The sequence below is a fragment of the Chaetodon auriga genome, chromosome 18, assembly GCF_051107435.1.
Source record: "Chaetodon auriga isolate fChaAug3 chromosome 18, fChaAug3.hap1, whole genome shotgun sequence".
In the NCBI taxonomy this organism is placed as follows: Eukaryota; Metazoa; Chordata; class Actinopteri; order Chaetodontiformes; family Chaetodontidae; genus Chaetodon; species Chaetodon auriga.
This window is the reverse complement of record NC_135091.1, coordinates 684,933-712,500: the sequence shown is the minus strand read 5'-3', so window position 1 is coordinate 712,500 and position 27,568 is coordinate 684,933. Positions and strand designations below refer to the sequence as shown.

Genomic DNA, 27,568 nt, shown 5'->3' with positions numbered 1-27,568 from the left:
GTTTCTCAGTCTGAAGACGAGGAGCTGAGACCCGTCCAGCAGCTCTGAGGACAAACTCTGTCCCTCAGCTGACAGGACCGCCAGAGACGGACAGTGCACGGAACCAGGGCTGGAAGGTAGCTCAGTACATCCACTCAGGCACTGCACACCTTTAAGGTACTTCTTGTATTGCAGTTTTAAAGCATTTGACACTTCACAGATTGAGATTATTGATACAAATCCAGCAATTAAGTGTCGTGTGTGTTATAGATTCAGACACCTCACAGCTCCATCAGTGAGGCTGTGAACATCAGTAATCGAATCCAACAATATCTATTCATCTGAAATCTGTCATTCTGCATCATGAAGACTTTTACTTTTGGTACTTTAATCATTTGATACAAATACTTTTACTGGAGTAAGATTACTTGTAACAAAGTATTCTTACACTGTGGTATTTCTACTTTCACTGAAGTAAAACCTTCCTCCATCACTGGATCTTCCTCACTGACAAAGACGATGAAGCTTCCTTTAAGCAGAACGTGACGTCAGACGAACCCATGAAGGGAACACGAGCAAGTCTTCATTCATTCATTCATTCATTCATTCATTCATTCATCTTTAACGGTGCTTCAGGTAAACGGTGATAAACATTCATCACAGGAGCTTGGTGCTGATACTGAGGAAGAGGAGAGAAATGATGTCGGCTCTGTGGTTTGATGTCAGACTGAGACAGAGTTCATTCACTGAAGGAGCCTCTGAAGCACTTTCTGTGTATTAATGCGCTCCATTGATTATCAGCCTTCGTCTTCGATGCAGCCGGATTTCCCTTCCTCGGCTGTGAAAGCTGCACTTTGACTCGCTCCGTGTAGCCGACGCTGAAACAGCTGCTAACCAAAGCTGAGACAACCGCCAACGACGGCCATTAATACATGGAGTGCATTTTAATGCATCCATCATCCTGTTAATACACAGAGAGGCACAGAAAAGAGCTTTCCTGCATCGTTGGCACTGCTCTTCATTCACCCTCTCACCACACAGCACACCTGTAAGAAGAACCAACGAATGTCCTCAGATGCAGAAACTGAAGGTTTCAGGCAAACAGAGCACGAAGCGTCACGACGATCACAGACAGCCGGGTCCTGACATTCAACACGTCAGCGTGTTTCCAACGCAGATGATCACATGAAACTCGGACAGATGGCGACTCAGTGACCTTTGCATGTTTGGATGGTCGTCCTGCTGAAGGTCCGGCTCATCTGTGAAGGCCTCAGACCGCGACGCTCCAGCTCTGGGACACGTCTCCTCCAAACATGGCGTCTTATTGCTGTCACCTTTAGCCTCCGGGCTTCTCCACGTGTTGTCACAAAGTCCAGACGAGCTTCAACACGTCTGCTCTTCAGTGACGGAGGCTCGCAGGGGATCGTGGATGGAGGCTGAGGTGGTGGAGAGCCTGATGTTTTCTCTTTAATGCTTTTTCTAACTCAACACAACAACTTCCTGTTAGTTGGTTATTTTTCACTCAGAGTCACATGTTGCACAGTGCAGTCTGCATTACAGACGTGTCCTGTAAAGGCATGTAAACGCTGCAGTGAATCAGCGCTCGCACTGTGACGTGTTTCTGCTGAGCAGCTTCGTTCTCCGGAGCGTTAGATTGGTCCACCTCAGATGGACCGTAGAGGAGCGTCCTTCCTCTTCATCGCTCCATGATTTAAATGTTTTTCCGACATTAAAACAAACTTTAATAAACACCATGGAACTCATCCTGACGTGTCTGTGGACTGTTTCGCTCTGTCCACACATACAGAACGTTTGGGATCACTGTCCTGCAGCTTTGGACGAAAACTGGGGGACGTACTGTTCATCTGATAGGAGACACTGTGAGCTGAAAGTCAGCAGTTTAACCTCTTTGTCTCATTTCAGATGTGAAGTCCTTCAGTGGAGCCGACTCGCAGGCTGCTCTGTACGCTGTGAAACCTCAGCTGCTGCTCGGCAGCACTTAGCAGGATCCTGGATCCACGGTGGTTTTCCTTTGGGTCTCACCAATACCTAAACCTAAAATATGCGACCGATGACTCCTGGGCTCACACATCCAGGAAAAGCGAGCGTTGTTCCCATTTCTCTCCACATGCAACGCTTCCTCCCCTTTCAGCTGCCAGCTCTCGCTAAAATTTTCAGAGGGTGAACTCGTCTTCTCGACTCAGATCACTTTCCTCTCGACCAACTGCTGAGCTGACAAAAGTTTCCTCTCCTCCTCCTCTCTCCTTCACACACACACACACACACACACACACACACACACACACACACACACACACACGAACACCACAGCACGAACACACTTGATTTTCAGAGCATTTTGTCTCAGGAGCACCGCAGCAGTGAAGCTCAACTCCCCCGACAACAGTGAAATATGCACATGAAAGCATCCAACCTGCTTCATTCAAACACAGAAGAGGAGCTTGATGCACAGCAGCGAGTCCTCGACACTCTCGCAGTTACATCCTGCACGCAGACACAACAAGCACTCGTGAGGTAATGATGCACAAAACCAACAGCTAATCAGAGCCGATAACGAGACAACTGCCACGAGCTGAAGTCTGCCAAAGCGCAGGCCGTCCGCCGTCTCTGCAGGACGGCGGACGCACCAGCCAGGACTGTGAGGAGTCGCATCACAAGCATAAAAGCACAAAGAGCGGGTCTTACTTTGAGTATTCTTCGTTGTCTCTGTCACAGCGAGAGTCCTTGTGCTTCTCCCAGTCTTTGCCGTGTTTGCACGTGGTCAGCAGAATAATGTCGTCCCCGTTGTGGACGTGGTACAGAGCGTTCCTGGTCTCTGAGCCGATGCCCGTCAGGTATCGCTTCCCTTTGAAAACCAGCAGGTACTTCCTGGAGGGCGGGGCGTCGTTGAGTGTCAGGTAGCCCACGCCCCCTCCCTTCAGCGGGTGATCCCTGGAGAACAGAGGGATGGAGATGTCGAAGTTGGGTCGGAAGCTGACCGCGTCGGCGCTGGCCTTCGCCAGCATGGCCTGGCCCACCTCGAAGCCCAGGTCCTCTGTGTAGTCCGGCCAGGTGCCGGAGTACAGGTTGAATATGAGGTGGTTCCTGCCATCGTTCCACGTGGGCAGGTTCTGGATGCGGATCCTGACGTTCTGGACGTACTGAGCCGAGAGCTGGTCCCTGTCCAGCGTGTCCACGGCCAGGACGAACAGACAGGCCCGCGAAGGGTCCGCGGTGTGGAATCGAGACTCCTCGATGGACGACAAGATCTTCTGGTAGGTCTCGGAGATCTCGTCCCCCCTCTGAGGAGGGTAGACGTAAACCCTGAAGCCCGACTGGCAGCGAGCGAAGTCGAAGCAGGTTTCCATGCGGCAGCGTTTGTTCTTGTAGATGTTGTCGCGGATCGCACGTCGTTCTCGAGGTGAAGTGTGCTGGTGATGGAGCTGAGGGCTGTCCTCCTGCACACACACACACACGCACACACACGCACACACACACACACACACACACACACACACACACAGTTAGTGGATCTACGTCCGTTACACCTCCTCATTAAAGTCAAAGTTTATCAATTCATCAGTCGTGATCGATCCATCGTTTAGTTGATTGAAAGAAAATTAATCTCCAAGCTCTCCACCTGAGCAAAGCCGACCAATCCGGTGCGTCACCTGCTATCAGCTGTGAGCAGTTCACTCAGATGTTTCCTGTCTTCATCTCCCTCAAACAAACACTAAAAAATAAAATGTTTCATTCTAAACTGGTTCAACCATCTGATTAATCATGTTGAGACCCCCGCCGACCCCCCACCCCCCATCACTCCTGCCCCTTTAAGCTGCTTCCACCCACCTCTTGCTCCCCCCCCTCCAGGTAAGGCTCCAGCTGCTGGGTGGACTCTGGCCAGTGTCTGGGAGGTCTGGACGGGCTTCTCTGGGGCAGGGGCTGTGGCTGGTACATCTCCTGGTTCTGGCGGTAGTACTGGTATTCCTGCTGGTGGTACTGGGGGTACTGGGGGTACTGGGGAAACTGGTGATATTGGTACGGCTGCTGCTGGAACTCCCCGATTTGCAGACCCCACAGGTAGACGAGGAAGAGAAGACCGGCCCCCACAGACACAAGCAGGTACCGCTTCTTGGCCTGCATGTGTGCTGTGGGGGGAGGAAGAGGAGGACGTGGTGGGAAGAACGAGGGAGGGAGGGAGGAGAGGAGGGAGGTACAGCAACAACAGGAGAAGGAGGAGAGGCGGGCGAGGGGCTGATAGTGATGCAGGGGAGAGGAAGAAGAGGATGAAGTAAGAGAGAGGGAGGATGAAGAGGAGGACCAGAAAAAGGGAGCAGCTAGAAAATGATAAGAAGAGGAGGTGCAGGGAGGTAGACACAGTTGAGCTGGACCCACAGGGCAGCCTCTCTATCCACAGCTTGGCATTGTGGGATTTGGAGTCACTGAAAGATTAAAAAAAAGATAATTTTAGCTTTGAATAAAGTCAAAGAGTGTGGAACAAATCAGGACGTTAAAACACAGTAAAAGTACACGACTGACAGTAAAGTGAAGAGAGAAACATGACAGGAGGCCAGAGGAGGAGTGAGGAGTGAGGAGTGAGGAGTGAGGAGGCTGATCGACGGCAGATCCTCTACAGACCAGATCACTGACTCTGACACTCAGGACAGACGTGAGCACAAAGAGCCACAGTCAGAGGACACGTGCATCAGGTCAAAGGTCAAAACGGTTCAAAGGCTCGTGAACAGAGAGAATATCTGGTAAAATCGTCTCATTTCAAACAGAAGCGCGGTGGATGGTTGATAATGTTTCATCCATTACATCACATTTGAATCCTGTGAGTCCTCAGATCACAGCGAGCAGAGCAGCAGCGTTGAAAACTGAATCCTTCCACACGTTCAGAAATTCAACATTTGTTTGCATTTGAACAAACATGTTTCTGTCACTCAGAATAACTGCTCACGTGTGAAGAAGACTGTGGATATCTTCCTCATTTACATCAGAATAACTGGAGGTTTGTCTCGGAAACACACTAAACTGCTGGATTTTTAAAAGGAGTCTGGATGATAAAAACACACACAGAGCATTTGTTCACCACGCTCTTTAAATGTTATTCAGAGTTTCCAAATATTCATGGTTTAATTTTTCTCTTCACTGCAGATCCACCATCAAACTGCCTTCACTGCACCTACCTGTTAACAGGGAACACCTGTGGTCCCAGGACGGGATCGGGATCTCCGCCGCTCTCCCCTGCAGCCTGAGCAGGACTCCACAGTGTGGACACACATTCTCCAGCGAACCCCAAACACCAGATCACAGATCCATCCACAAACGATCAATTCGATTAAAGCCACGTGCAGGGAGCAGTCAGTGAGCTCTGCGTCCGCAGGGAAGCCACAAACCAGGCGCTGCCTTCATCCTCCACCGCGTCCCGGTCCCAAACTTTCCCCCAGAAAAGAGCCGCACGGGCGGGTCTCATGTGCGGGGCGAACACGCAGGTGTGTGAGAGCGCGGCAGGTGTCCACGGTGTGAATTCAGACACACAATCACCTGCAAGAACAGCCGCGATAACACCGACAGCATCCATCCACAATCAGCTGATGTGTCAAACGAGGCGCGTCCATCTCCGATCAACAGCTGCCATCCGTCCACAAAGAGAGGAGATCCAAACTTTAGAGTTTACGTCCACAGTCCCGCTGCGCTCCGGGAACCAGCAGCACGAATCATCATCCAGGTGAGTTAAGGAAATGCCGGCGCACCTGATCCGCACAAACGCGCCTCAGTAAAATCCTGAAAGGAGCGGCTCGACGGCGGCAGCAGCAGCTTTCTCTCCGCACGGTGAAGGTGACGGATCAGAGGAGTGAAAGGAGTGTTTCTGCGGGTTATTCCATCCTGACTACTCGTCTCCAGCAGAGCCGCTGTCCTCACGCACCATCCTCACATCCTCAGTCGGGTCTGAGCTGCGCCACCGTGCAGCATCCAGCAGCATCAGCATCAGCATCAGCAGCAGGTCAGCAGACAGCAGCGAGCAGGCGGGCTGGGGGGACCGTGAGCGGGCAGTGATGAGGTGTGAGGGCTCTCACAGCTCATCAGCTCTGTCTGCAGGCTCCTTTCTATCAGGCTGATGGCGAGCAAAATCCTAAACATGTCTTTGGAGGTAGAAGTCCCAAAGGAGCTTTCAGGACCTCTGAACAGCCTCTGTCGTCCAGATCAGCAGTTTGCAAACCAAACTCCATTCAGAAATCTGCGAATTTAGGATTCGTGAACGCAATGATCAAACATGGGCTGAAATAAGTTGGAAAACCTGCAGTGATCACACATTTTGGGCATTTAAGGATCATTCTGTGATGCAGTTTATAGTTGTTCCAATAAAATGTGAACTTTTCAAACGAATTTGATGTTTTTTCTTCCCACCAATAAACAAAACTGAGGTTTTATTTTCATGAAGCTGCATGAGGCATCAAATGTTTGGATGAACGTTTGTGATCACCTGATCTGATCCTCTCTGACACAAACTGACCTGAAATCAGCTCAAAGTCAATATATTTAATGTTTTTCATTGTTCATCATCATTACAGTACTCATCAACAGGTGAGAGCATCGTGACTGGGTATGAAAGGGGCATCCTGGAAAGGCCGTGTGAACACGTGACTGGATGAAGGAGATGAACACATGGACTCAGAGCAGCTTATTGTCTGTTTAAGACAGAATGAAGTTCCACTTTGCTGATCTGTGTGTGATTTGTTGCGTTTGCACAGTAAAACTTGTTTATTGCTCTGATCCATCAACATTCTGGAGGCTCGTCTGGAGGTTCTGATGATTTGGAGGTAAATGATGTTGGTTTTTTTTTAAAATGATGAGATTTTTCACGGCTTGTCAGGATTCAGTGAACTGGCTCTTGGGCACTTTTAATGAAGCCTTAGCTCATTGAATCTCTTCATAATTGGACTCAGCCTAATGAATCGACTCTGACCAGCTGTCTTTCATCTCTGCTGCCCTTCACTCACGTTGTTGTTGTTTCTATGGAAGCCGTGAGATCAATCTGCTCGTGATTTATGTCATCATCCCAGAAATGACAGAGGCGGTCTGCAGGTGCTGCTCACACGGACGGAAGCAACATGTAGCTAACAGCGCCATCCTGTGGTCATTTCAGTGAATGATCTGACCAAAACACCGCGTGACGGTCTGCAGCTTTGAGACAGTTTCAGGAGTCAGTGACTCAGACTGAAAGTAGAAATACATGGTTTAGAAATACTCTACTACAAGTCCTCCAGAGTGTTACTCCAGTGAAAGTACAGAAGTATTATCAGCAAAGTGTACTCAGTGTAAGACTTCAGACACACACACACACACACACACACACACACACACACACACACACAGAATGTATACAACAAAAACATAAAGAGGAATAAGAGCGGTTTGTTAAAAATAAGAATGTAGCTAAGTATAACTAAATATATATAATATTTATAATATGTATTACTATGTATAGTACATACTATCGAAGATTATAATTAATAAAAAATGCAATATAACTAAGTACATAAACAAATATTTACAGCAGAAAACACTTGTGCAGCTTCAGAAGATAAATCAAAGCAAACAGTGAAACTCAGAAAGCAGAATGTCTCTTCTCAGTTTCATATTATGGATGAAAATTATACAGTTCAGTTTGTAAGAACATTTTCATGCAGTTGTCAGTGTTTCCAGTCTGTGTCACGAGTCTGGGGCTGACTGCTCTGAAGACCCTCTTGTCTCCTCACACTGGCTTCAGGTGGACATGAAGCTGTGATCGGCCTTTAAAGTCACTCGACTGTGGTTCCCTCTGGATCAACAGCCTCTGAACGTGGCCATAAAACTTGTCGCTCCCTCAGTTTTATGTGTTTCAGAGCTGAAGCCGTCACAGGAGATGGGGCAGTATAAATCCTGGATTTTAGCTGGTTGAAGAAAGGGAAACCTCTGGAGGGTCTGAGCTCCAACGCAGAATAAATCCTGGGACGAGTGGACGAGTCTCTGCGAGGACCAGGACCTGAGGTTCAGCGTGACGCTGTGAAGGACGGCCGCGTGGAGCCTCACGGTCCATCGGGGGCAGATCAATCTGAGAAGAGGAGGCAGCTTCGATCATCGCTTCACTTCCTCATTCTCACCATCAATCTGCAGGCTAACGCCATGCTCAGGTGACTGATCCTGTTCCGGCCTTCAGGGTGAGACTGATGCACATTCTGTCCCGTGATTGGCTCCCCACAGTTTACCTGATGTATCAGACACACCGCAGCGTCTTCTTCTCTGGTGGATACTGCGATCAAAATCAAAATCCCTGATTGGACAGAATAAGTACTCTGTCGGTCAAAGAGACTTTTCACGTGACAGTTTGCTCATTATGTGAGATCCTGATCAAATGTCTGTTTTTCAGACGTTTGATTCAACGTGTTTGAGTGAAATGCAAAGAAATTAAACAGAACAAGAATGATTTCATTTATTTATTCTTTCCTTTTTTATTATGTTTTCATTTTGCTCAATCTATTTTCTTGTCTTTTCTACACTTTCTGTCTGAGGACAGCCCCCCCCCATGGACAGCCAGGTGTTCTTCCTACTGTTCTACACCTGGTCCAAAAATGCAGTGAAGCCACCTCTGAAACCAGGTCTTCCTCTTGGGCTTGCTGTCCTTCCTCACCTGTGTTATTTCCTCCTTCTGCTCCAGGACTTGTGTTCGATGTGGACGTCCCCTGACCTGCACCGCGGCTGCCCTCTGAAGCTTGGCGATCTTTAGCGCCTGGCTCTCCAGCAGAGGCTCGTACGTGTTGGAGAGCTCAGTGAGCGCGTCGCCTACGATGGTCCGAAACTGACTGACTTTGAGTAAAATCAGCTTGTCCCCTTCGTCTCCACTGGGCTGAGCGTCTTTGACATGGAGGTCTGATTCAAGTTTCTCCACTTGGAAGCGAAGAGCCCCGTACATCTTGACGCAGACGTCCATGCATGTCCTCACAGCCTGGACCGTCCCCGTCGCCTCTGGCTGCGCGTCCTCGTCCTGAGAGCAGGAAGCTGAAAGCTTCTCCAGCTGCTTTTTGGATTCCTCCAGCTGGAGCAGAAGCTCCCACAGACCAGCAGGAGTCTCTGTGCTCCTCTGAGCGGGAGGCTGCAGCCGCTTGTGCGCCTCCTCCAGCTTGTGCCGCTGATCCACCTTGATGGCAGACTCCAGTCCCACACCTAAGGTGGCGTTCTGGACCTCCCTCAAATGACGGGTGTGGCGTCGGAGCCTCTTCTCCGCTGACTCTGAAGCGAGGAGCCGCTGAAACTCGGCTCTAAGGTCCATGTTGAGTTTCATCTGGACACGGAGGCTTTCGGCGGCCTGCGCCTGCTTGGCGTTGGCCTCCTCCAGCTTCAGCTTGAGAGCTTCGATCTCTCCCTTCGGCCCTGCTGTCCAGCCACAGGAGCGTTTTTGCTCCCCCTGGAGCAGATCAAGGACTGCAGTCAGGGTGGCGATGTTGGCTTTCAGCTGGCCTCTTTCGTGTGGTTTGCACCACAGGAGGCTCATCTTCGCGGACTGCAGGTCCCGGGTGACTCTGGTCTCCCAGTCTTTGACGTAGGCCTTGACACAGATGTCCAGGCTTGCTGTGCTGTGCTGCTTTGTGTTCATCATTTGTCTTTTTGTTGTGTTTCCTGATGGTGATTTGAGTGTCTTTAATCAACAATATCGACGTGTTGACGTGTTCCAACAAATCAGAAGACAGCATGGGTGCCATGGTAACAGCTGTAAACTGCTGTTTAAAGGTAAACAACCTGTCGTATCTACAGACATGAAGAAGCCCGCCCTCACCGGAGAATGAGCCAATGGGCTGTTTGCCTTCTTTTCTGCTGACTGCAGCATCGTTTCTGCTCTGAAACTGATCCTGGTTCAGTCACTCACTGGCAGTCATGCTTCGTGCTGAGGTCACAATCCTTAATCTTATTTTATGAGAGAAGCATTTTAAGTTAAAAAATAATCCTACAAGAATGAAAAATGCTCTAAACATTAATTTATCATTTTTTCAGGTGTTTTTCTTTCTTTGTTTTTTTGTGTCACAGTAGATCATGATCGTATCATGATTACAGTCGAGTCATCCACTTCTCTTTACTTTGACTGGATGATCATCCAAACAGGACAAAGGACAAAGGTCAAAGGACAGAGGACAGAGGACAGTCTCTCTGTCGACTCCTTTATTGGACGAGACAAAAACACCACGTGTGTTCATTAAGTGTCAGTTTGATAATATCCTGACTGTCTTTACAGTCTGACCTCAGATCAGTCAGTTCAGAGTCACACAGAGCCGTGAGGTGAATGCATCTCTCATCGTGTGTGTGTGTGTGTGTGTGTGTGTGTGTGTGTGTGTGTGTGTGTGTGTGCAGAGGAAACATATTAGGGTCAATCGATAAAGAAGGAGAGCCTGGAGGACTGAAGAGAAGCAGGAATCCTCTCTGACCTCTTTTCCTCTCTCACGTCTTCTTCTTCTTCTTCTTCTTCTTCTTCTTCTTCTTCTTCTTCTTCTTCTTCTTCGTCGGCCCAGGACTCCTGACCTTTCGCCTGAACTGTGAAATGTGAGGATGATTGTCATGTCAGCGCTCGTGCAGCTGTTTCCAAAGAAGTAATGAAGCAACGTTCACTTTAGCGTTAACCTCACGTTTTGACTCCAAGCTTAAAGTTTGAGGTTCAGTTCAAAAAACACCTGACGGACAAACAAACGATCAATTTAACCAGTTTGTTCTTCAGCTTCAGTTCAGGATGAAGTCCATTCTGCTCAATCAGCTGCTTTTATTCTTCCGCTGACATGTTAGTTCAGTGTAATTCTTCCAGCTGTGTGTCTAAACGAAGGCCTCAGTCAGGTTGGGAACCACAGTGTGAGCGAGCGTTTCACACGTTGGACGTCACACACTGAGCTTTTCCCAGCTCACAGACGCTGAGCTGCACTCCTTTCAGCATCGTTTGTGAGGCCTGTCGGCTGCTCTGCTGCCTCTGAAAGCACCAATCTGTTCAGAGCTTTTCTCAAACTGGAGTTCTTAAAATGTTCCTTCAAATGAAGAGGAACCCTGTTTGACCGCTGGAACGAGACCACAAGAGACGACTTCCTCCTCCTGGGAGTCATCGAAGCAGCTGACGAGGGCAGGTCTGCTGCTGTGTGTGTGTGTGTGTGTGTGTGTGTTCAGTCCTATGTGTGACAGGCAGACAGACAGACAGACAGACAGCTGGAGGTGGACACAGTAGCCCCAGTCCAGCTCAATGTGAGCGCTTCAGCAGACGATGACACTTGGCAGCAGGACGTCTGTACATAAAGTTTCTCCCAGTCTGGAGCAGGAGCTCGTCCTCAGTCAGAACCCTCTGGACCTCGTCCCTGGACCGCTGACTGAGGACCAGGTCTTCTCATCCAAAGCCTCACTGATGCTCTTCAGGCTGAATGGGAGCAAATCCCTGCAGCCAGGTCTTGAAAGTTTGGGAAAGTCTTTCCAGGAGGGAGGAGTCTGATGCAGCAGCAGCTCAGTGTTCATGTTCTTGGACAGTTCTCGGACGCTGGGCGTCTGCATCGAAAAGGATCTGCAGGCGAGCGTCTGGACCGAATCCGCCTGCTTCGTTTCCGTTCATGTGAGGCTGAGTACAAGCAGGAAAACCTGTTTCTGTCAGCGAGGAGACGATGTGCTGAATATCACCTCAGATTAATGAATTCCCTCATGAAATATTTTCAGCTTTAATGGTTTGTGATGGAAGCTGTAAATATGTGTTAAAATGAGGCGGCCATCTTGAGCTTTTGGCATTTCAATTATCCACAGCAGCCTGCGCAGTACACTCTGTCATTCTGTCAACTTCAGTGTTTTAATATTCTGTTTTAACAGGCTGCTCGCACACACACGCACACACACGCACACACACACACACTGTTTAGAGCAAACACACACACATTTTGATTCATAGTGGGAGCCGTGCCTCAGAGACTCACCACAGTAAAATATTTATGTGAAGCCGAATGAGCGACGTCCTCATACATGTCGGAGTGGGTCTGCGATCGAATGACTACCTTCACACACACACACACACACACACACACACACACACACACACACACACACACACACACACACACACTCTCTTCTCGCTCTGGATCCGTCTCCTCTGTCTCTTCGACGTGCTTCCAGCTCTTCAGTAGTTGTTGTACTTCTCGTGTTGCCGTCAGATGTTTTGTGAGTTTCCTTAAATAATGAAACAGTTTTGTTCTCTTGATGAATCCTGTTGTTTGCTGCCTCCAGACGCCCTGCTGAATATTTCATGTAGTTTTTAAAATCTAAATAAAGTCAGCTGTGTCTGATTTCATGCAGCTTGGCGCCGTATTTGTGCACTTCTGGCCGTGGTCTCTGCTGATTGTCGTGCAGCTGGGCCTCTGATAGAGACCTCAGCTGCTGTCCTGCTGGTCACACACATCACAGACCTCTTCATTTATTCACTTGAATGCGTCTCACTTTGTCACCGTTGACGTACAGTCCTTCATTCTGCAGATGCAATTAAAATGAGGAGCGAGGAAGCATTTCTGAAGCAGAGAGCAGAACGCAGTGGAGCCACAGGAGGCCGCAGCACCAGTAAACACAATACATCTCCACCCTCAGCGCCTCCAACCACACATCCGTCTTCAAAACAAATGAGCATCAGTTCTGGCCCAGAAACTCCAGTTTAACTAAAACTCACCATAATTAGCTTCCCCTCATGTGCTCCATCATCTCCCCGTCCAGCTTCCTCTCCACCACCTCACACTGCAGTAAGACAAGATGTTCACCAGCGTTTTCTGGAGCGTAGCTTCACCTCAGCGGATCCACACTGTCTTTAGCTGAAGACACTCAGAGGATGACTGCAGGAGCGCTGAAGATGAAGCACATAACTGAACACTGAGAGGAATAAAAGGCCGTGAATGGACACACAGCTTGGACTCAGCGTCGGCACAGAGCTTCTGTTTCCCGCCTGATTAGTTTGAAAGTGTGAAGAAGCCGCGGTTGGAAGAGTTTCTGATCGGAGGTTAACCGATGTGAGCTCAGCTAAACGTCTCGGCGGCAGTGACGGAAAGCACGTCCTCGCTCGCTCCCATTTTCACTCCATTGCTTCCAATCCAGAGGAGATAAATCAGGTGCCACGAGGCCGTTGATGTGAGGGAGATAGATGGCCGTTTGTTGACAAAACTCATTTTCCCTCTTCCAGGTAATAAAGTACACTGTGTTCGGCTGTAGCTCCAGGTCTGCCACCTCATCCACCTTCCTTCCTGTGTCACTCGTTTGTCTTGACAAATGGCTGTGTTTGGTAGCAGACGGTCACAGTGATTGGACGAGTGCGCGCACGCGCGCACACACACACACACACACACACACACACACACACACACACACACACACACACACACACTTTGCTTCAGCCTAACCTTGTCTGCTGGAGGCGCCTGCTGTAGCCTGTGAACAGGTGCGCTCTGCTAATAAACTCAGCAGGAGCTCTGAATCTTTTGTTTTTCTGTCTCTATTGTCTCTGATTTCCTTCTCTCTCTTGACTCCAACCAGAAATTCACCAAACCAAAGCCGAGACCGTGCATCAAATAAGTCAATAAACAAAGATTTAGGGAACGGACAGAGAATTTAATCGAGTGTGATTGGAGCAAACGTTCCTGTACGTGTGAGGCCGACATCCATCCTGCTTCTCCTGCCTCCACCTCTTCTTCATCCACACTGAGCCGTTCTCGCCTGGAGGGAAGCTTTGACTGAATGTGTGGACAGTTTGCCGGCTACGCCACATTGATCACTGCTGAAATGAAGAGTCTCAGGAGGGAAAAGCTGCTGGATGTCTCTCTTTCCGCTGTAATTCGATTGCTGAGAAGCTCCGGGGCAGAAATCCAGTTTGACTGTAGCTGGAAAGAGGATGTCAGCGAGGATTTGAACCGTCGAAGAATAAAATCCACGTTTCTGAGTGTGAAAGCATCAACACTGAAAACTAAAACATATCAACGATGAGGAGATCTGGTGGAAAACTGAGAGCATTAGTCATCTTTTTACCCAAAGGCTTGTTCTCACATTGATCCTCAACATGATCCTCAGTCAACTGAATTTTAAGTTTTACTCTTCAGTCTGACTGAATTAAGTCTGACCATCCATCCACCTCCACCGTCCACCACATGAGGTCTTTCCTGCTTTTTACACTGCATCACCTGACTTCCTCCTTTGTTTGACTGCAGAGACAGCTGCACGAAGCTTGGACAGGAGAGTGGAATTCATCTCCTCATCCATGAACTCTAAATCTTCTCAGCAAAGCAAACACAAGCCTGCTCACTCCATCCTATTTTTACCTTCAGTCTGTTGTTGTTGTTGTTGTTGTTGTTGTTGTTGTTTACCTCGTCCACCAGTCTGTCCTCTCACCTGGAGCCTCACTGTCAGAGCAGGTGGACATTCAGCAGACTGTGCAGCAGGGTGGTCTGCAGCACAGCTGACACCTCGCCCTCCTCCTACAGACCTGAACAAAGCCGGTGAATAAACGTGTTTGGGAGCTGATTTCTGTCACGCTGCGTGTCGCATCTCGTGGCTCTGCAGCTGGTTACCTGCAGACGGCGGCGGGCTGGCAGTGATTTTTAAGCAAGCTCAGACTTTAATAAATGTGATTTGGTGTTTGGTTGCTCTCAAGTGACAGTTTCACTCGAATTGTAAAATGCTTGCATGCGCAGGCAGTTTTACACACACACACTGCAAGATGTGTGCAAGTGTGCAGGAATGTGAGCTCCACACACACACACACACACACACACACACACACACACACGGACGTGGTGGAGTGTGTGAGCTGTAAAACTGGTTGTGGTGTTAAATGCGTCTCTGTCAGGTCGAAGCAGAGCAGCAGGAAGGTTTTCCTGCAGGAGAAGAAAACAAAAGCATTACTATTTGATTTGAAGAGGAAGACGAAGGACGCCTCCAACAAATGAAGTCATTCACCTGAACTGAGACCACTGATGCAATAACCTGTCACACAACCACGATTATCTAATCCAGACAGGTGGATTCAGCATGTTAATATAACAAAGCTGTCAATTCAGAGCAAGAGTCCCAAAAACTACATCACAAAAATTATTGTAGAAACGTATCATGATATATTATATTTCATAACAACAGACTGTTGGTAGCTTAGCCCTGCTGGTGCTAAGTGTAGATAGCAGTTAGCTGGTAAAACGAATGCAGATCCATCATCGCTGTAAAAATAAATACAAATAATACAACCTTTTCAGAAAGGGGCGTTTACTTGCATAAGTTCATGTGTTAACAAGCCAAAATAAATCCATAGATCACCTAACACGTTTAATCTGGTGCGACTTCAAGGTCAGCAGTGATCACCATCTTGAAATAATGACAGTGAGGTTTTCCTGTTCTTTTGCAGCCGACATGGTGTGAATGTAACTTTAAAGCTAACTCACTAAAATTAGCCACGTCAGTGCTACGTTGATGTAGCTTCGTTAGCTCGATCTGCTGCAGCCCTGCCTCAGTCCGCTGTTAGCTGCTTGTTCCGTTAGCTGACATTTGCAAACTAGCAGGCCAAATAAATGACGAATCCTCGCCAGCAGCAGCAGTTTTCTCAGAGACACACAAACCAACTGCTGTCTGAGAGCGAGCCGGACGCCAACAGCCAATTTTCAAGGTGTAACAGAAGCATAATGTGACGAATTACTGCTCCCAGGAGTCGTCCTGTAAGCAGAGCTGATGATGGTGCTTTTCAAATTGCTCCTGTTTTGAGGCTAAAGTGCCAGCGATGCAGTGAAGCAGCACATTTCTGGCTCGTCCTCCTCAACTTTCACATCCCCTCTGAACTCACAGTGAACCTCTCCTCGTGGCCTGACGCTCACTCACTCTTCTCTCACAAACTATTGATCTTTCTTTCTCTGTGCAGCTATGAATAAATCACAAGAGAGTGACAGAGAGGCTGCTGTGGCTGCCAGATGCTGAAGGACTGAGGAGGAGGAGGAGGAGGAGGAGGAGGAGGAAGAGGACGAGGCTCTCTGCTGACTTTGAAAGCACCTGAAACACCTGGCCGCCATGAGAGCCGCGGTGGCGTCACATCACGGCCGTGTGGATCCACAGTGTGTTTCAGCTGACTGTCTGTCTGCTGATCTGTTTGACAGGAACAAGACTCTAAAAATAACGTCCAGACAACGTGCACATCAGCTCCTGTCACGTTAGGCTGAGAGAGCTGCACCATGTGGCCCCCGCAGGCACACTGTTCACTTTGGTTGTTGGTGGTTTGGACTGGGCCTCTCACGCTGCAGCCTGCAGTGATGTGTTCTACATTAAGATAAGGTAAGATAAGGTAAGATAAGGTATAACACAGCTCTCTGAGACTCTAAAAGAGCAGATATGTTGAAATACACTGAATTTGCGTTTGTGTGTTTAACGCCCGTCTCATCAGGGTCGGCGGCGCCTTTCATCATCCCCTTCGCTCTATCAGAGAGGTGGATTTACGTTTGTGCTGAGTCAGCACTTCTCCAGCCACGCCCCGCCAAATCAAATGTCACACCATCTCCTCAGGCATTAATCATACTGAGGCACACACACACACACACACATACACACACACACGCACACACACACACACGCACGCACGCACACACACACACACACAGAAAACGAGAGGAAAGGTCAGTTGACAGGAAGTTTGGTATTCTGGAAACATACGTGAACGTGCACTCAGACACACACACACACACACACACACACACACACACACACACACACACACACACACCAGGTGAAGCTTTCACAGGCCTGTTGTGTCTTGTTGGCTCTTTGCATTCCTGTGTGTGTGTGTGTGTGTGTGTGTGTGTGTGTGTGTGTGTGTCATCATGAGCACTTCTAGAACACACAAAGAGATTTTCTGCATCTTCTGTCCTCACTGACCCTCCAGCAGCAAACCCAAAGCTCCACCATCAGGTTGAATTTGGGGGAAACTGAATGATTCACAGAAAATTCAGAAAATCTGCAGCCATAAAAAAACATGGATGCCTTTAAATCATGTTAAAAGACGCAGAAACCGATGAGCTGCTTCAGAGAAGAAAGACTTCAAGTGTCTGTTGAGCTTTTCGTTCTGCCGGATTTCAAGAAAACAGAAGAAACCGTTTGTTTTGGCTCTTTGCCTCCTTTAGTCTCCGAACAGTGAAGTCTGCAGTCTCACATCACAGAGTCCCCGAATGCCTCACGGTGCCTTGAACTCACCATCTCTTTCACTGTGTTTCATGCCTCCTCAGTTTGTTGCTGCTGGTGGATGATGTCACTGATGATGTGCTGTCCGTTAACACTTCCTGTCTCTGCAGGTGTGTCTTCACCTGTTTTATGTGCATTTTACAGACTTTCTAAAGTAAATTCTGCTAACATGTAGGTGAAAGTCTGTCTTATGACATGTTGACTTGGGAAGCAGTGATATGTTTCTCTCATCATGACCGTCGGTCTCAAAGCAAACAGGAAGCAGTGCAGAGAAAGACGAGAGGCGTCAGGCTGTAAAAGCAGAAGACGGCTGACGAGCAGGACGACTGAAGTCCGAGGGAGTGTCTGCCAAAGAGACGCCATTAAAACAGACTCAGCAGACCGGGCGGCGTTGCCAAAGCAGCTCTTTTAATTCAACCAACCGTTCATCAACGTTCAGAAACAGATGTGACCTTTTACGTTATACAAACGAGCAGCAGCCAATAAAACACATTACAATGAGGCCAACGTCATAAATAAAGGAAACGGGACATCGTATAAAAAAGGTGTGTGAAACTTTGAGGACCTCTAACATGAAGGACAAGTTCTCATTCTTCAGCTGCAGTCAGTTAAAACAGGATTCAGTCAAACGTCCAGAAGAAGAAGAAGCTGAGAGGTTTTCTTTAAAAGTCACTTCAGAAAAACAACGAAGTGTTTGAGAGACGACGTTTCGAACAGAAGGTTCAGACTGAGAGGACAGTTTGAGTTTAACGCTTTGGTGTCATCCAGTAACATAACGGACACCTCACGAACCCACCTGACATTCTGAGATTCATGAGGCTACATGCTAATGCTAGCATAGCAAGATGTTCAGCAAGTTTTCACATCTGGTGTCGTTTGAGTGTTCAGAAGGCCGATTGGTCTGATTCCCTGTGTTATTCAGCCCGCCCCCTTCTCTGCCTCTGATTGGCTCGGACATGTTTTTCTAAGCTTAGCACTGCCAAACACTGGCCAATCAGAGGCACCGTGGGGGAGCGTTCTCAGACATTTTTCAAACTATTGGGGTTTGTAATAATGGGCCATGGGGTCAGGGGTCAGGGGTCGGGGGTCAGGGTTAGGGGTCAGGGGCAGCCCCTCATGTCCATCATCACATTTTAACATGTTAGCATGCTGACATTTGCTAATGCTAATGTTAGCCGAGGCTGCCGCTGTGTTGCAGGTATCATTTCCATTTTGACGTAAAAGAAACAACTTTCACGGTGACTGATCCAAAGCACAGACAGAGGAACGCTCGGCAGGGTGGATCCTCTGAGGACCACGAATCTGGACCAGAGCTCACACAGGAAATGGATTTCTTTCTCTCTTCAGTCTTCACTGATTCTTCAGCTTCTCTTCTTGTGACTCCACTTCTCTGCCACCTTCACACGAAGGACGTTTATTTCTTGCTACTGAGCAGAAAAACACTCTGGAGAAACAAATAAACAGGAAGTTAGCAGCTGGTTTCTGTCGATGAACACAAACAGGATGGAAGCGTTGATCATGAAGGTTGTCTGGTTCTATTTTGAACATTAAGACACTGACTGAAACAAAACGTGCAGTTTGAAGTGAGCCAGTGAATCTCTGACATCCTGTTCATCGTCAGTGTTTCCTTCACGTGATACGAACTGTTGGTCCACACCAACACACACCAACACACACGCCTCTGAACGCAGCGTTGAAGCGCAAACAGAAACTTTGTGCGACTGTTTGATTGAAGTGCTGCGCAGCTACGCCCTGACAACGTGAACCGTTCTCACCGGAGCAGATGTCGCTGAGTTCACTGATTTCTTCTTGAACTCTGAGGAGGAGGAGGTCCTGCAACATTTGCTGCTGCTGCTCCTCGGCCTGCACCCCGAGGAGCTCCAGGTGATGATCCTTTAATCTCAGCAATGCACGGCCTGGAACACAGAGGCATGAGAGCGTTCATCCATTCACAAAGCCAGTGGAAATAAAGACTGAAGACATACGGAGCTTCTCCGCCAACGTTCAGCACAGCGAGCTGAACTGAATGCGTGAGCTGTACCTGATATGGCGTGTTTGATTATGGCTTTATGGAGCGAGCTCATGTGGGCTGGATACTGTTCCTGGACCCACTCCAACACCTCCTCCACCGACCACAGAGACACTCGCTTGGACAGGCCCATCGCTCTGAAACCACGTCAGACCAGACCCTGAAGACCAGAACACAGACAAACACCTGAAATACTGTTACAGGACTTCAACACGTCAGTCAACTGATGTTCAACTGCAGTGAAGCGATTTCATCTTTAAGATCTGTTCCTGATCAGCAGCTCTGTGAGTGGAGGGCCGGCCTCAGTGGGACGTCCCTCTGCAGCAGCTCATGTGAAGCTGAGCTGGTCGACCCTAAAGTGAGGAAACGTGATCTTCTCTTGATATTTGGCGCTTTGGATTGAATTCCCTCCTCCTGTGGTGTCACCTTCTCACTCAGTAGAAACCTATTTTCCAGTGTTTAATTCAACCACGTCCTGACCGCGATGACAGACAGCAGAGCACGGCTGAAGGATTCCTCAGTTCAACAAAACTGCAAGGTGAAACCGAGCAGCTCCGCCTCTCCGAGGTCACTGGAGTTCTGCTGTTTTCCAGAGAAGTTGCTGCTTCGCCTCCGGTTCTTTTGGCTTTCCTCCCAGACGAATCCTCCTGGGCGGCGCTGCTATCGGGCCAACGCTGCTAAACTGTTGATGTGACCTTTGCAGCCGGCCGCTCTAGTTATTGGGTTATAAATACGGGAATGTAATAGTCTGTGTTAATTAGGGGCGGTGCGTGATTGGCCGAGGCAGTAACGAGGTCCCGGCGGAGTGTCTGACATACAGAGAGCGAAGACCTTTCCACCGGGACGAAGACGCCGGGGTGAGCCGAGGACAAAGGAAGTCTCACTGCTGTCCACAGCACTGGTTTCACGGCTGAAGACGGCGTTTCCGAAACTGTGTGACTCCCAAACTGGAACTGAACCGCTTCACTTCCGTTCACACGGCACAGTTCCAGCTGGACCAGGACTCCTCTGAGGACTCCGCTGGACCAGGACTCCTCTGAGGACTCCGCTGGACCAGGACTCCTCTGAGGACTCCGCTGGACCACTGAGTTTCGTTCCTCTGCTTTGCGTCACTGCAGCTTACTGACTGAATTTTAATGGGAAATGGGGTAATTGGGTCTCTCTGTGTGCCTGAATGTGACCTGGACTGAAGGTGGGCGGCATCATGGCCGCCTGCACTGCACTTCCTGTAAACCCTCTGGTGTAACAATGCCTGAACTGAGGAATGTCAGCATGTCTCTACAAAACCTCTTTTCTACTCAAAGAGCCAAACTTGTCAAACGTGTGAACACAGGCAGCCTCATAGCTTTGAGCAAATTATACAGTCTGAAAGAGAGAAAATGAAGACGAGAACGAGGAAATGAAACACGGCGGTCAAAAGTCCTGAAGTTCAGGATCCAGCAGGGACGCCGTCAAGTATCAGAGTGGACTGAGCAGAACTCTCCTTCAGCCTTCAAGGTGTCCTTCCACCATCTTGTGGTGCCTTGAAGAACTACTCCAGCTCGTGCTCGCGCCTTAAAATCCGTCTTTCTGGAAATGAGGCTCCTGTCCAGAGACTTCAGCTCTGACCTGCAGCTGGTCTGCGCTCGGCATGAGGCCGTCTGGTCCTCACGATGTCTCAGGCAGCAGCTCTGACCGAGTTTGATCACATTTAAACATCATTTCACTCATCGTGCTTCTCTTCATCTGAACCTTTGCTGAGCTCAGTGTGTTATGATGTAAAAACTTTTTACCAGATCAGGTGTGTTCTGATGACACCTGTGCACCTGTGCTGGAGCTTAAAACAGCAACATTGACTGTGATCCCATCAGAAGACAGAGGACAGAGGACAGAGCCAGGAGCTGGACCAGAGCACATCAGCAGCTGCAGGACACGCGCGCACACACGCACACCGCACACAAAGCAGGACACACACACACACACACACACACACACACACACACACACACACACACACACAGTTATATTCACCTCCTGCTGCTCCGTTCGGGACTCTCGTGGTTTAATGGCGTCCCTCTTCGTACCTGTTCAGTCCATGAAGTCGTACACCAGGCTCCGCCCACTGAGGAGCGCGCGCTCCTTCTTCCGCGCTCGCGTGACGCCTTCAGGTGCTGTCAGAAATCTTGAGTCTGTACGGTCTTTACATATTAACAGTTGAGTCAAATACCATGAAGACATCACTGCTCCTCATCTCTGAAACTCCTTCTTTCAAAAGGTTTTCTTCATGTGAACACAGCGGGTTTATTTCAGCGTGTCTGTTGTTGTTGTTGTTGTTGTTGTTGTTGTTGTTGTTGTTGTTGTTGTTGTTGTCCAGGACTCCCAGTCACGCTGCACTGACACCAAGTGGTTGAAATTAAACTGAACATCCACAGTTGTATAAAGTGCACAGTCATGCTGATTTGTGCTGCATCATGTTTTGTCAGCAAGTCTGATTAATTTATGACTTCACAGTCAATGAAACTACAACAAAGTCACTGATGCAGACAGTAATCAGGTGAACGTGCTGACGTGATGTTGATACGGTGTCAATAAGTGACATTTCCTCTTTCCCAGCAGACATCTGGACGTCCTGGAGCAGGACAGCACAGGCTGAGCCAGAGCACAGAGGCAGGACCCTGAAAGTGAAGCATCATGCTTTCCTGTTACTCACTGAGCTCGTCCTGCTGTCACATGTTCTCTGTATGAACGGCCTGTTTACTGACACATTCAGTGAAGCTCCAGTAACACGTCTGAAGCACCTCTGACGGTCAGTCACTGTCAGCTCAGTCAGCTGTGACCTCCCTGCACCTCTCAGTGACTGTGAGAATTCTGTTCTGGACACACTGACTCAGGTCTGTAAAGAGACTCTCAGAGGAAATATTTCAAGTGTTAAAGTCGACAGAATGAGTGAGACAGACTCTGTTCTGAGCACGTTACTCAACAAACCTGATCTCTAAGTTAAAATATGTGAGCACCCACAGGAACATGTCCAGTGTTTGCAACTTCTTGACTCAGTGTCTGAGTTTTCAAAGACTCCCTGAAGGCATCATCTCATTGCCTGCATCATTAAAGGTCCCTCAGGTCAGATTGACTTTTTGAATCTTTTCTCTGCGTGTTCATGCTGAAGTGCAGGCCTGTCCGGTCCAGTGATTGGCCGCCTGCAGCCAGCAGGTGGCGCCAGCGCGCCGCAGGTGGAGCCACCTTTCCACACCTCCGCGCTCCTCCGGCAGCTGCTCGCGCCTCCAGCTGGAGTGTGTGACGGCCACGTGACGGTGTTGAGGGTATATTTCTCCAAATGTGTCCGCGCGCTCTGCAGCACAGAGCTGCGGACCGTCTCTGACAGAGGAAGTGTGTGTGTGCGTGTGTGTGAGTGTGAGCGTGTGTGTGCGGCGTTTGGCTTCACGCGGCTTTGACGGACACTTTGACAGCCGACGCACCGCACGAGCTCAGCCTGGACCTCCACCTTTCTGACGGAACTATGAGACACGTGCAGCTGCGGGCTTGATCGAGAAGTGACAGCTGACCAGGTGAGAGAAGTCTGCAGAGCTGATCTCAGGTCAGCGGCTCACAGGCCGAACATCACCTGTGTTCTGCTCTGTGATTGAGCGCACCTGTTTAAAGCTCACCTGGCCGTGAGTCACCTGTCTTGATCATTGTGTGAAGTATATTCTGCTGCACTCAGACAGTCTTTGCATGTCAGCAGCTTCATGTCTCAGACGTTCAGCTCGTTTGTTCAGCAGCTGCACTCTGAAACCACCTCACGGTTCTTGTTGGCTTGTTGCTCACTGAGGTGTTTTAAGGCGGCTGACTGATGGTGAGACTGACAGACAGCAGTGAGACAGATGATGTCCTGCATGTTGGTCATGAGAGCGGCGCTTTGCTGCAGGACAGGAAACTCACTTTGAATGGAACCATGTGCAGAAAACTTTGCTTTGTGTTTCAGCGGTCATGAGTGAAGTTTCTCCTTTATTCAACCCAGAAAAATGGGTTAATGTTGCACTTGGATGACTGAGCAATGACGTGGGGTGTTTGCCTTTATGGTCAGAGAGAGATGATGCGTTCAGGGGCTCCAGATAAGCCCCCTTTATATGCATGTGTGAGAACATATCGGACCTCAGCAGAAAGTGTACATCAGGCATGCAGTGGCATTAAAGTGTATTGACACGGTTGTCCTGCTGCAGGCGGCACACACACGCACACACACGCACACAAACACACACGCACACACACGCACGCACGCATGCACACACTGCTTCTTCCTGCCTGTGATGCTCAGTTTAGGGGAAATCTATGGACACGACGATGTCCGATAAGATGAAGCTCCTCTGCATCGATCAGTGATGGACAGTAACTAAGTCCTCTTATTCAAGTTCTCTGCTTAAGTATGATTTTGTGGCACTTGTGACGTGTGACTTAATGCATTTATTTGACCGTTCCTGTCAGTCGATACTTTTCAGATGAAGATTTCAGATTAAAAAGAGAAAACAGGAGTAAAATCAAGTCCATCCTCCTGATAATACTTCTGAACTTTTACTTGAACGCACCAAACACCAAAATAAACCCAAATAATCAGCGAGAAGGTGGGATGCTGAATGTTCTACCAGAGAAACGGCCTCACAGCGTGTTTATAGTGATGTGTGTTATGATAAAAACGTAGGAGATCCGAACTGGATTCACTTCAAAAACTATGGCTGGTGATCTGGGTTCTGTGCATGTGCAGCAGATATATGTTGGCTACTTGTGGGCAGTGAACAAGCTGTTCAGACAACACTGACCTTTATCTCCTCAGAGATGTGATCGCGCAAACATGGTCCACTTCCAGCAGAGCCGCGTTAGCTTCCATTGGTGAATGCTTTTAGTCCAGTATGAACTGTTATTTCATGTTTATCTGCACCAGCTCATCTTTTCAGCTGTTGAAGTCCAGCACGTACGAGTGGACAAAATAATGTGAACACCCGACAATATCTCAGATCATTAATAAGGTTGATGAGCGTGCAGCCGGTCTTCGTTGTGATTGGCTGGAGCTCCGAGAAGGAAAGCCTCTGGTCGTCTGAGGGATGAAGATCTGCTTCCTGTCAGGGTTCAGTCACATCAGTCAGCAGGTTTAATCTCCCTCAGCTGCTCAGCGCTGTGATGAGAGGCTGATGCTGAGCATTACAGCCTGTTTGTGTTCAATCAGGCCGTCGAAGCGTTGGTGCTCTGACACCACGCTGGGCTCCTGAAGCCTGTCTGAGCTTTGAGGTAACACACAGCTTTTCTGATGAAGTTTTCTGATGTTTTTCTAAATTTCATGTGGCGTTTCTATTATTTTGTCCACGGTTGCAGATGGAGGTGACTCTTTGCTTTCCCACCATCCTCTGTTGGCTCTGACGAACAGAAACCAACCGAGTGTGTGATAAATAAACTGTTTTACCCCACAGAGCTCAGTGTAATTAGAAGATAACTCACTTCATACAAACCCACACACACACACACACACACACACACACACACACACACACTGTGTAAACACACACACTGGTATGCAGGGGTACGTGGAGCTTCCTGGGGTCTCCTAGCAGCCCTAATGGTTCCTGCCCAGCTCCAGTCTAAATGTCAACCCGACCCCTCGGTCCCGTCTGGAATGAGACAGTCCAGACTGAGCGCTTCTTAACGACTTTGTCAAACACGGACAGATCTGCCGCCGGGGCTTGTGGGAGTTTAACAGGCAGGTGCAGATTTCATTTGACCCCACAGAGACGTCTGTGTCCAGCACTGCTTCTGTCATGAGTCTCATCTGTTTGCTCTGAGCTCTCCCTCCTTCATTCATGTGGCGGCCATATTTGGTTGACATCATGTGTAGCGTGGGAAACTGAACGCCCAAACTGGACAAGCAAACGTGCTCGGCTCAGAGTAAATAGTCCCGTGTATGGCGGCGAGGTCATGTGACGGGACAAACTTAATCTGCCCAAACAGCAGCTGATGGTTCATTAACAGTTAGATTCAATCTGCCCGTGATTAGAAACCGAGTGATGTCATCATCGGTCGGAGCTCTTCATTGGCTGCACCTGCTCACTGTGATGGACAGGACGAGGAGTTTGGACGTCCAGAAGGTGCTCGCAGTGCAGTACAGTTTGTTCTCGCTCTGTGGACGACCTTTCCACACTGTTTTCGTCACGTTCATTCATAGTTTTCTTTTTAATGCTCTGCTAAAAGGCAGGCGGACAGATGGACGTGGCAAAAACACGACGTCAGTCCAGCTCTGCTGGCAGATCAAACGCTGGTCTGATCCTCACACCACAAGGATTTCCTTCTGTTTGCTTAGCTTGGACCTACGTTTGTGTTTTTGGATTTTAACCAGCAGAGTGAGGACATTTTTGGAAAGTGAGGACGTTTAGGTCACAGGTTTGAAGAGGTGTTTGGGTTCAGGCTTGGTTTTAAGGGTTAGGTTAGAATCAGGTATAGGTTTAGGTTAGGATAAGGATTAGAGTTACTGTGATGGCTGTGTGTGTGTGTGTGTGTGTGTGTGTGTGTGTGTGTGTGTGTGTGTATCCGTGCATGTGTGCAGTTTGTTTTTGAATGTCTGAATATTTCATGATGTCATAGATTCTCCAAATCTCTGGAACTGGACACGGTGAACGTCTCCCAGTAGGACAGTTGGGTTTAGATCTGGTTGTTGTCACATGATTCACATCATCATCCATTAAAGGGATGAAGGTGATGACTCAGAGCGGTTTGGATTGATTTACAGTGGCTGTTACCTCTAAAGCAGCCAGTGGAGCCAAACCAGTCACCCATCGTCCGTGAGAGCAGCTCCAGCTGTTCGTTTCTCCACCATGTTCTCGGTGTTTTCTTTGATTTGTCATCAGCGGGCCTTGATCCCATTATGTCATGTACACCAGTGGATCATACTGAGTGCATCTTTTCTCTGCAGTCAGGAGGAGATGGAGAACAAGGCCATGTATCTGAGTACATATGAGGAGAGGGAGAACGGCTCCATGTATGAAGAGGCCTACGAAGGACACAACCTGTCCAAACTCAACCTGTGTGATGAAGGTAAGAGCTCAAACGAAAGCTTCTGGTTTTCAACCAGAGAGGTTTTCACCAAAACACAGATTTTTTGTTCAAGGACAGTTCTGAATACGGCCACACATGAACACACACACACACACACACACACACACACACACACACACACACACACATACACACACACCATAAGAGGCAATGCTGTCTCTGCTTGGCCTTCACCCTCCTCTCGCTATGGTCATCTATGAAAGCCAGTAATGTCCAGGAGCAACATCCTGCATGTGTGTGTGTGTGTGCGCGTGTGTTTTAGTGTGTGTGTGTGTGTGTGTGTGTGTGTGTGTGTGTGTGTACAGGTGCAGCTGCAGCGGATTTGGCCCTGTGGTGTTCTCAGGTTTCGACTCTGAGCTCTGCGAGTTTGGTGGGAAAGTCTTAAGTGGACATTAACTGGAGAATTTGTTGACATTTTAATGGAGGGTGGACAATGGCCTCACACATCAGAAGACTGTCCTCGTCCAACTCCTCTAATCCTGGAACATTTTCACACCTCATTCAATTAGAGACAATACTCCCAACCGTGACACGGCTTATTTCGCCGGGCTGTAGAAACGAGAGCAGAAACAAAGCAGTCAGGAGCTTTCAGTGGGAGTGTGATCCACCCTGTGCATTATGGGTAAACAACGTGGTTTATTGTGGAAGGAAGCTCAGGGTTCATAGGATCAAATACGGTCTTAATGTGGCACCACTGGCATGTCGTCAAACCTCTCCACCAACGTCTCAGTCACAGTCTTTATAACGACGTCACGCTTAATTTGAAAATAATGTTCACCTTCAAACATGCACGCAGATTAGCGCATTTAAAGCTATTCACGTCTGTAACGCATTTAAAGCTTTTTATGTCTGTAGCACATTTAAAGCTGCGTCTGTTTGTAGTGCATTTAAAGCTGCGTCTGTTTGTAGTGCATTTAAAGCTGCGTCTGTTTGTAGTGCATTTAAAGCTGCGTCTGTAGTGCATTTCATGTTTCTAGCGGCCCCCACAGGGGAGAGAGAGGTGAAGGGTGTTCAGCTGGGTGCAATCTCAATCTCACCACTAGATGCCACTAAATCTTACACAGGGGTCCATTCAGTATGAAGCCACAAGGTGGTGATTAGCCTAGCTTAGCATTGAGATTGAAAGCAGGGAAGGTTCAAACGTACGCCTAGCAGCACCTCTGAAGTGGACGAGCATATTTCCTGAAGTGTTGAACCATCGTTCATGCAGGACGAGGGACTAAAGGTCAGAAGGACTGTGGTGAGTCTCCCTGAAGA

The 27,568-nt window shown here is 48.6% G+C and overlaps 3 protein-coding genes across 3 annotated transcripts in view; 1 reads left to right on the top strand and 2 right to left on the bottom strand.

The window, feature by feature from the left end:
- LOC143336034 (exostosin-1a) overlaps positions 1–6,011 on the bottom strand; it is a 147,330-nt gene extending 141,319 nt beyond the window's left edge. Inside the window, exons 1-3 of the mRNA XM_076755856.1 lie at positions 5,169–6,011; positions 3,829–4,421; positions 2,686–3,437 (exon numbers count right to left, since the gene is read on the bottom strand). Of these exons, the coding sequence (XP_076611971.1) occupies positions 2,686–3,437; positions 3,829–4,122 (1,046 nt within the window). The 5' untranslated portion in view covers positions 4,123–4,421; positions 5,169–6,011. The remainder of the gene's footprint in view (positions 1–2,685; positions 3,438–3,828; positions 4,422–5,168) is intronic.
- An 11,584-nt stretch (positions 6,012–17,595) lies between these two features.
- On the bottom strand, positions 17,596–21,636 carry LOC143336526 (sterile alpha motif domain-containing protein 12-like). Its single transcript, XM_076756751.1, has 4 exons — positions 21,248–21,636; positions 19,250–19,397; positions 18,984–19,124; positions 17,596–18,652 (listed from the first exon to the last, which is right to left on the bottom strand). The coding sequence occupies exons 2-4, from the start codon at positions 19,368–19,370 to the stop codon at positions 18,633–18,635; spliced, it is 282 nt and encodes a 93-aa protein (XP_076612866.1). The 5' UTR covers positions 19,371–19,397; positions 21,248–21,636; the 3' UTR covers positions 17,596–18,632.
- Positions 21,637–22,596: 960 nt separating this feature from the next.
- The window catches only part of scara5 (scavenger receptor class A, member 5 (putative)), a 54,217-nt gene continuing 49,245 nt past the window's right edge, over positions 22,597–27,568 (top strand). Inside the window, exons 1-2 of the mRNA XM_076757004.1 lie at positions 22,597–22,782; positions 26,169–26,290. Of these exons, the coding sequence (XP_076613119.1) occupies positions 26,179–26,290 (112 nt within the window). The 5' untranslated portion in view covers positions 22,597–22,782; positions 26,169–26,178. The remainder of the gene's footprint in view (positions 22,783–26,168; positions 26,291–27,568) is intronic.

Excerpts from the sequence above, each read along its gene's own strand:
- LOC143336526 (XM_076756751.1), bottom strand. The coding sequence starts at position 19,370 with ATGGGCCTGTCCAAGCGAGTGTCTCTGTGGTCGGTGGAGGAGGTGTTG. Across the intron at positions 19,125-19,249 it reads AATCAAACACGCCATATCAG|GCCGTGCATTGCTGAGATTA; the intron begins GTACAGCTCACG and ends TCTGTGTTCCAG. Across the intron at positions 18,653-18,983 it reads ACTCAGCGACATCTGCTCCG|AGTGTTTTTCTGCTCAGTAG; the intron begins GTGAGAACGGTT and ends TTGTTTCTCCAG.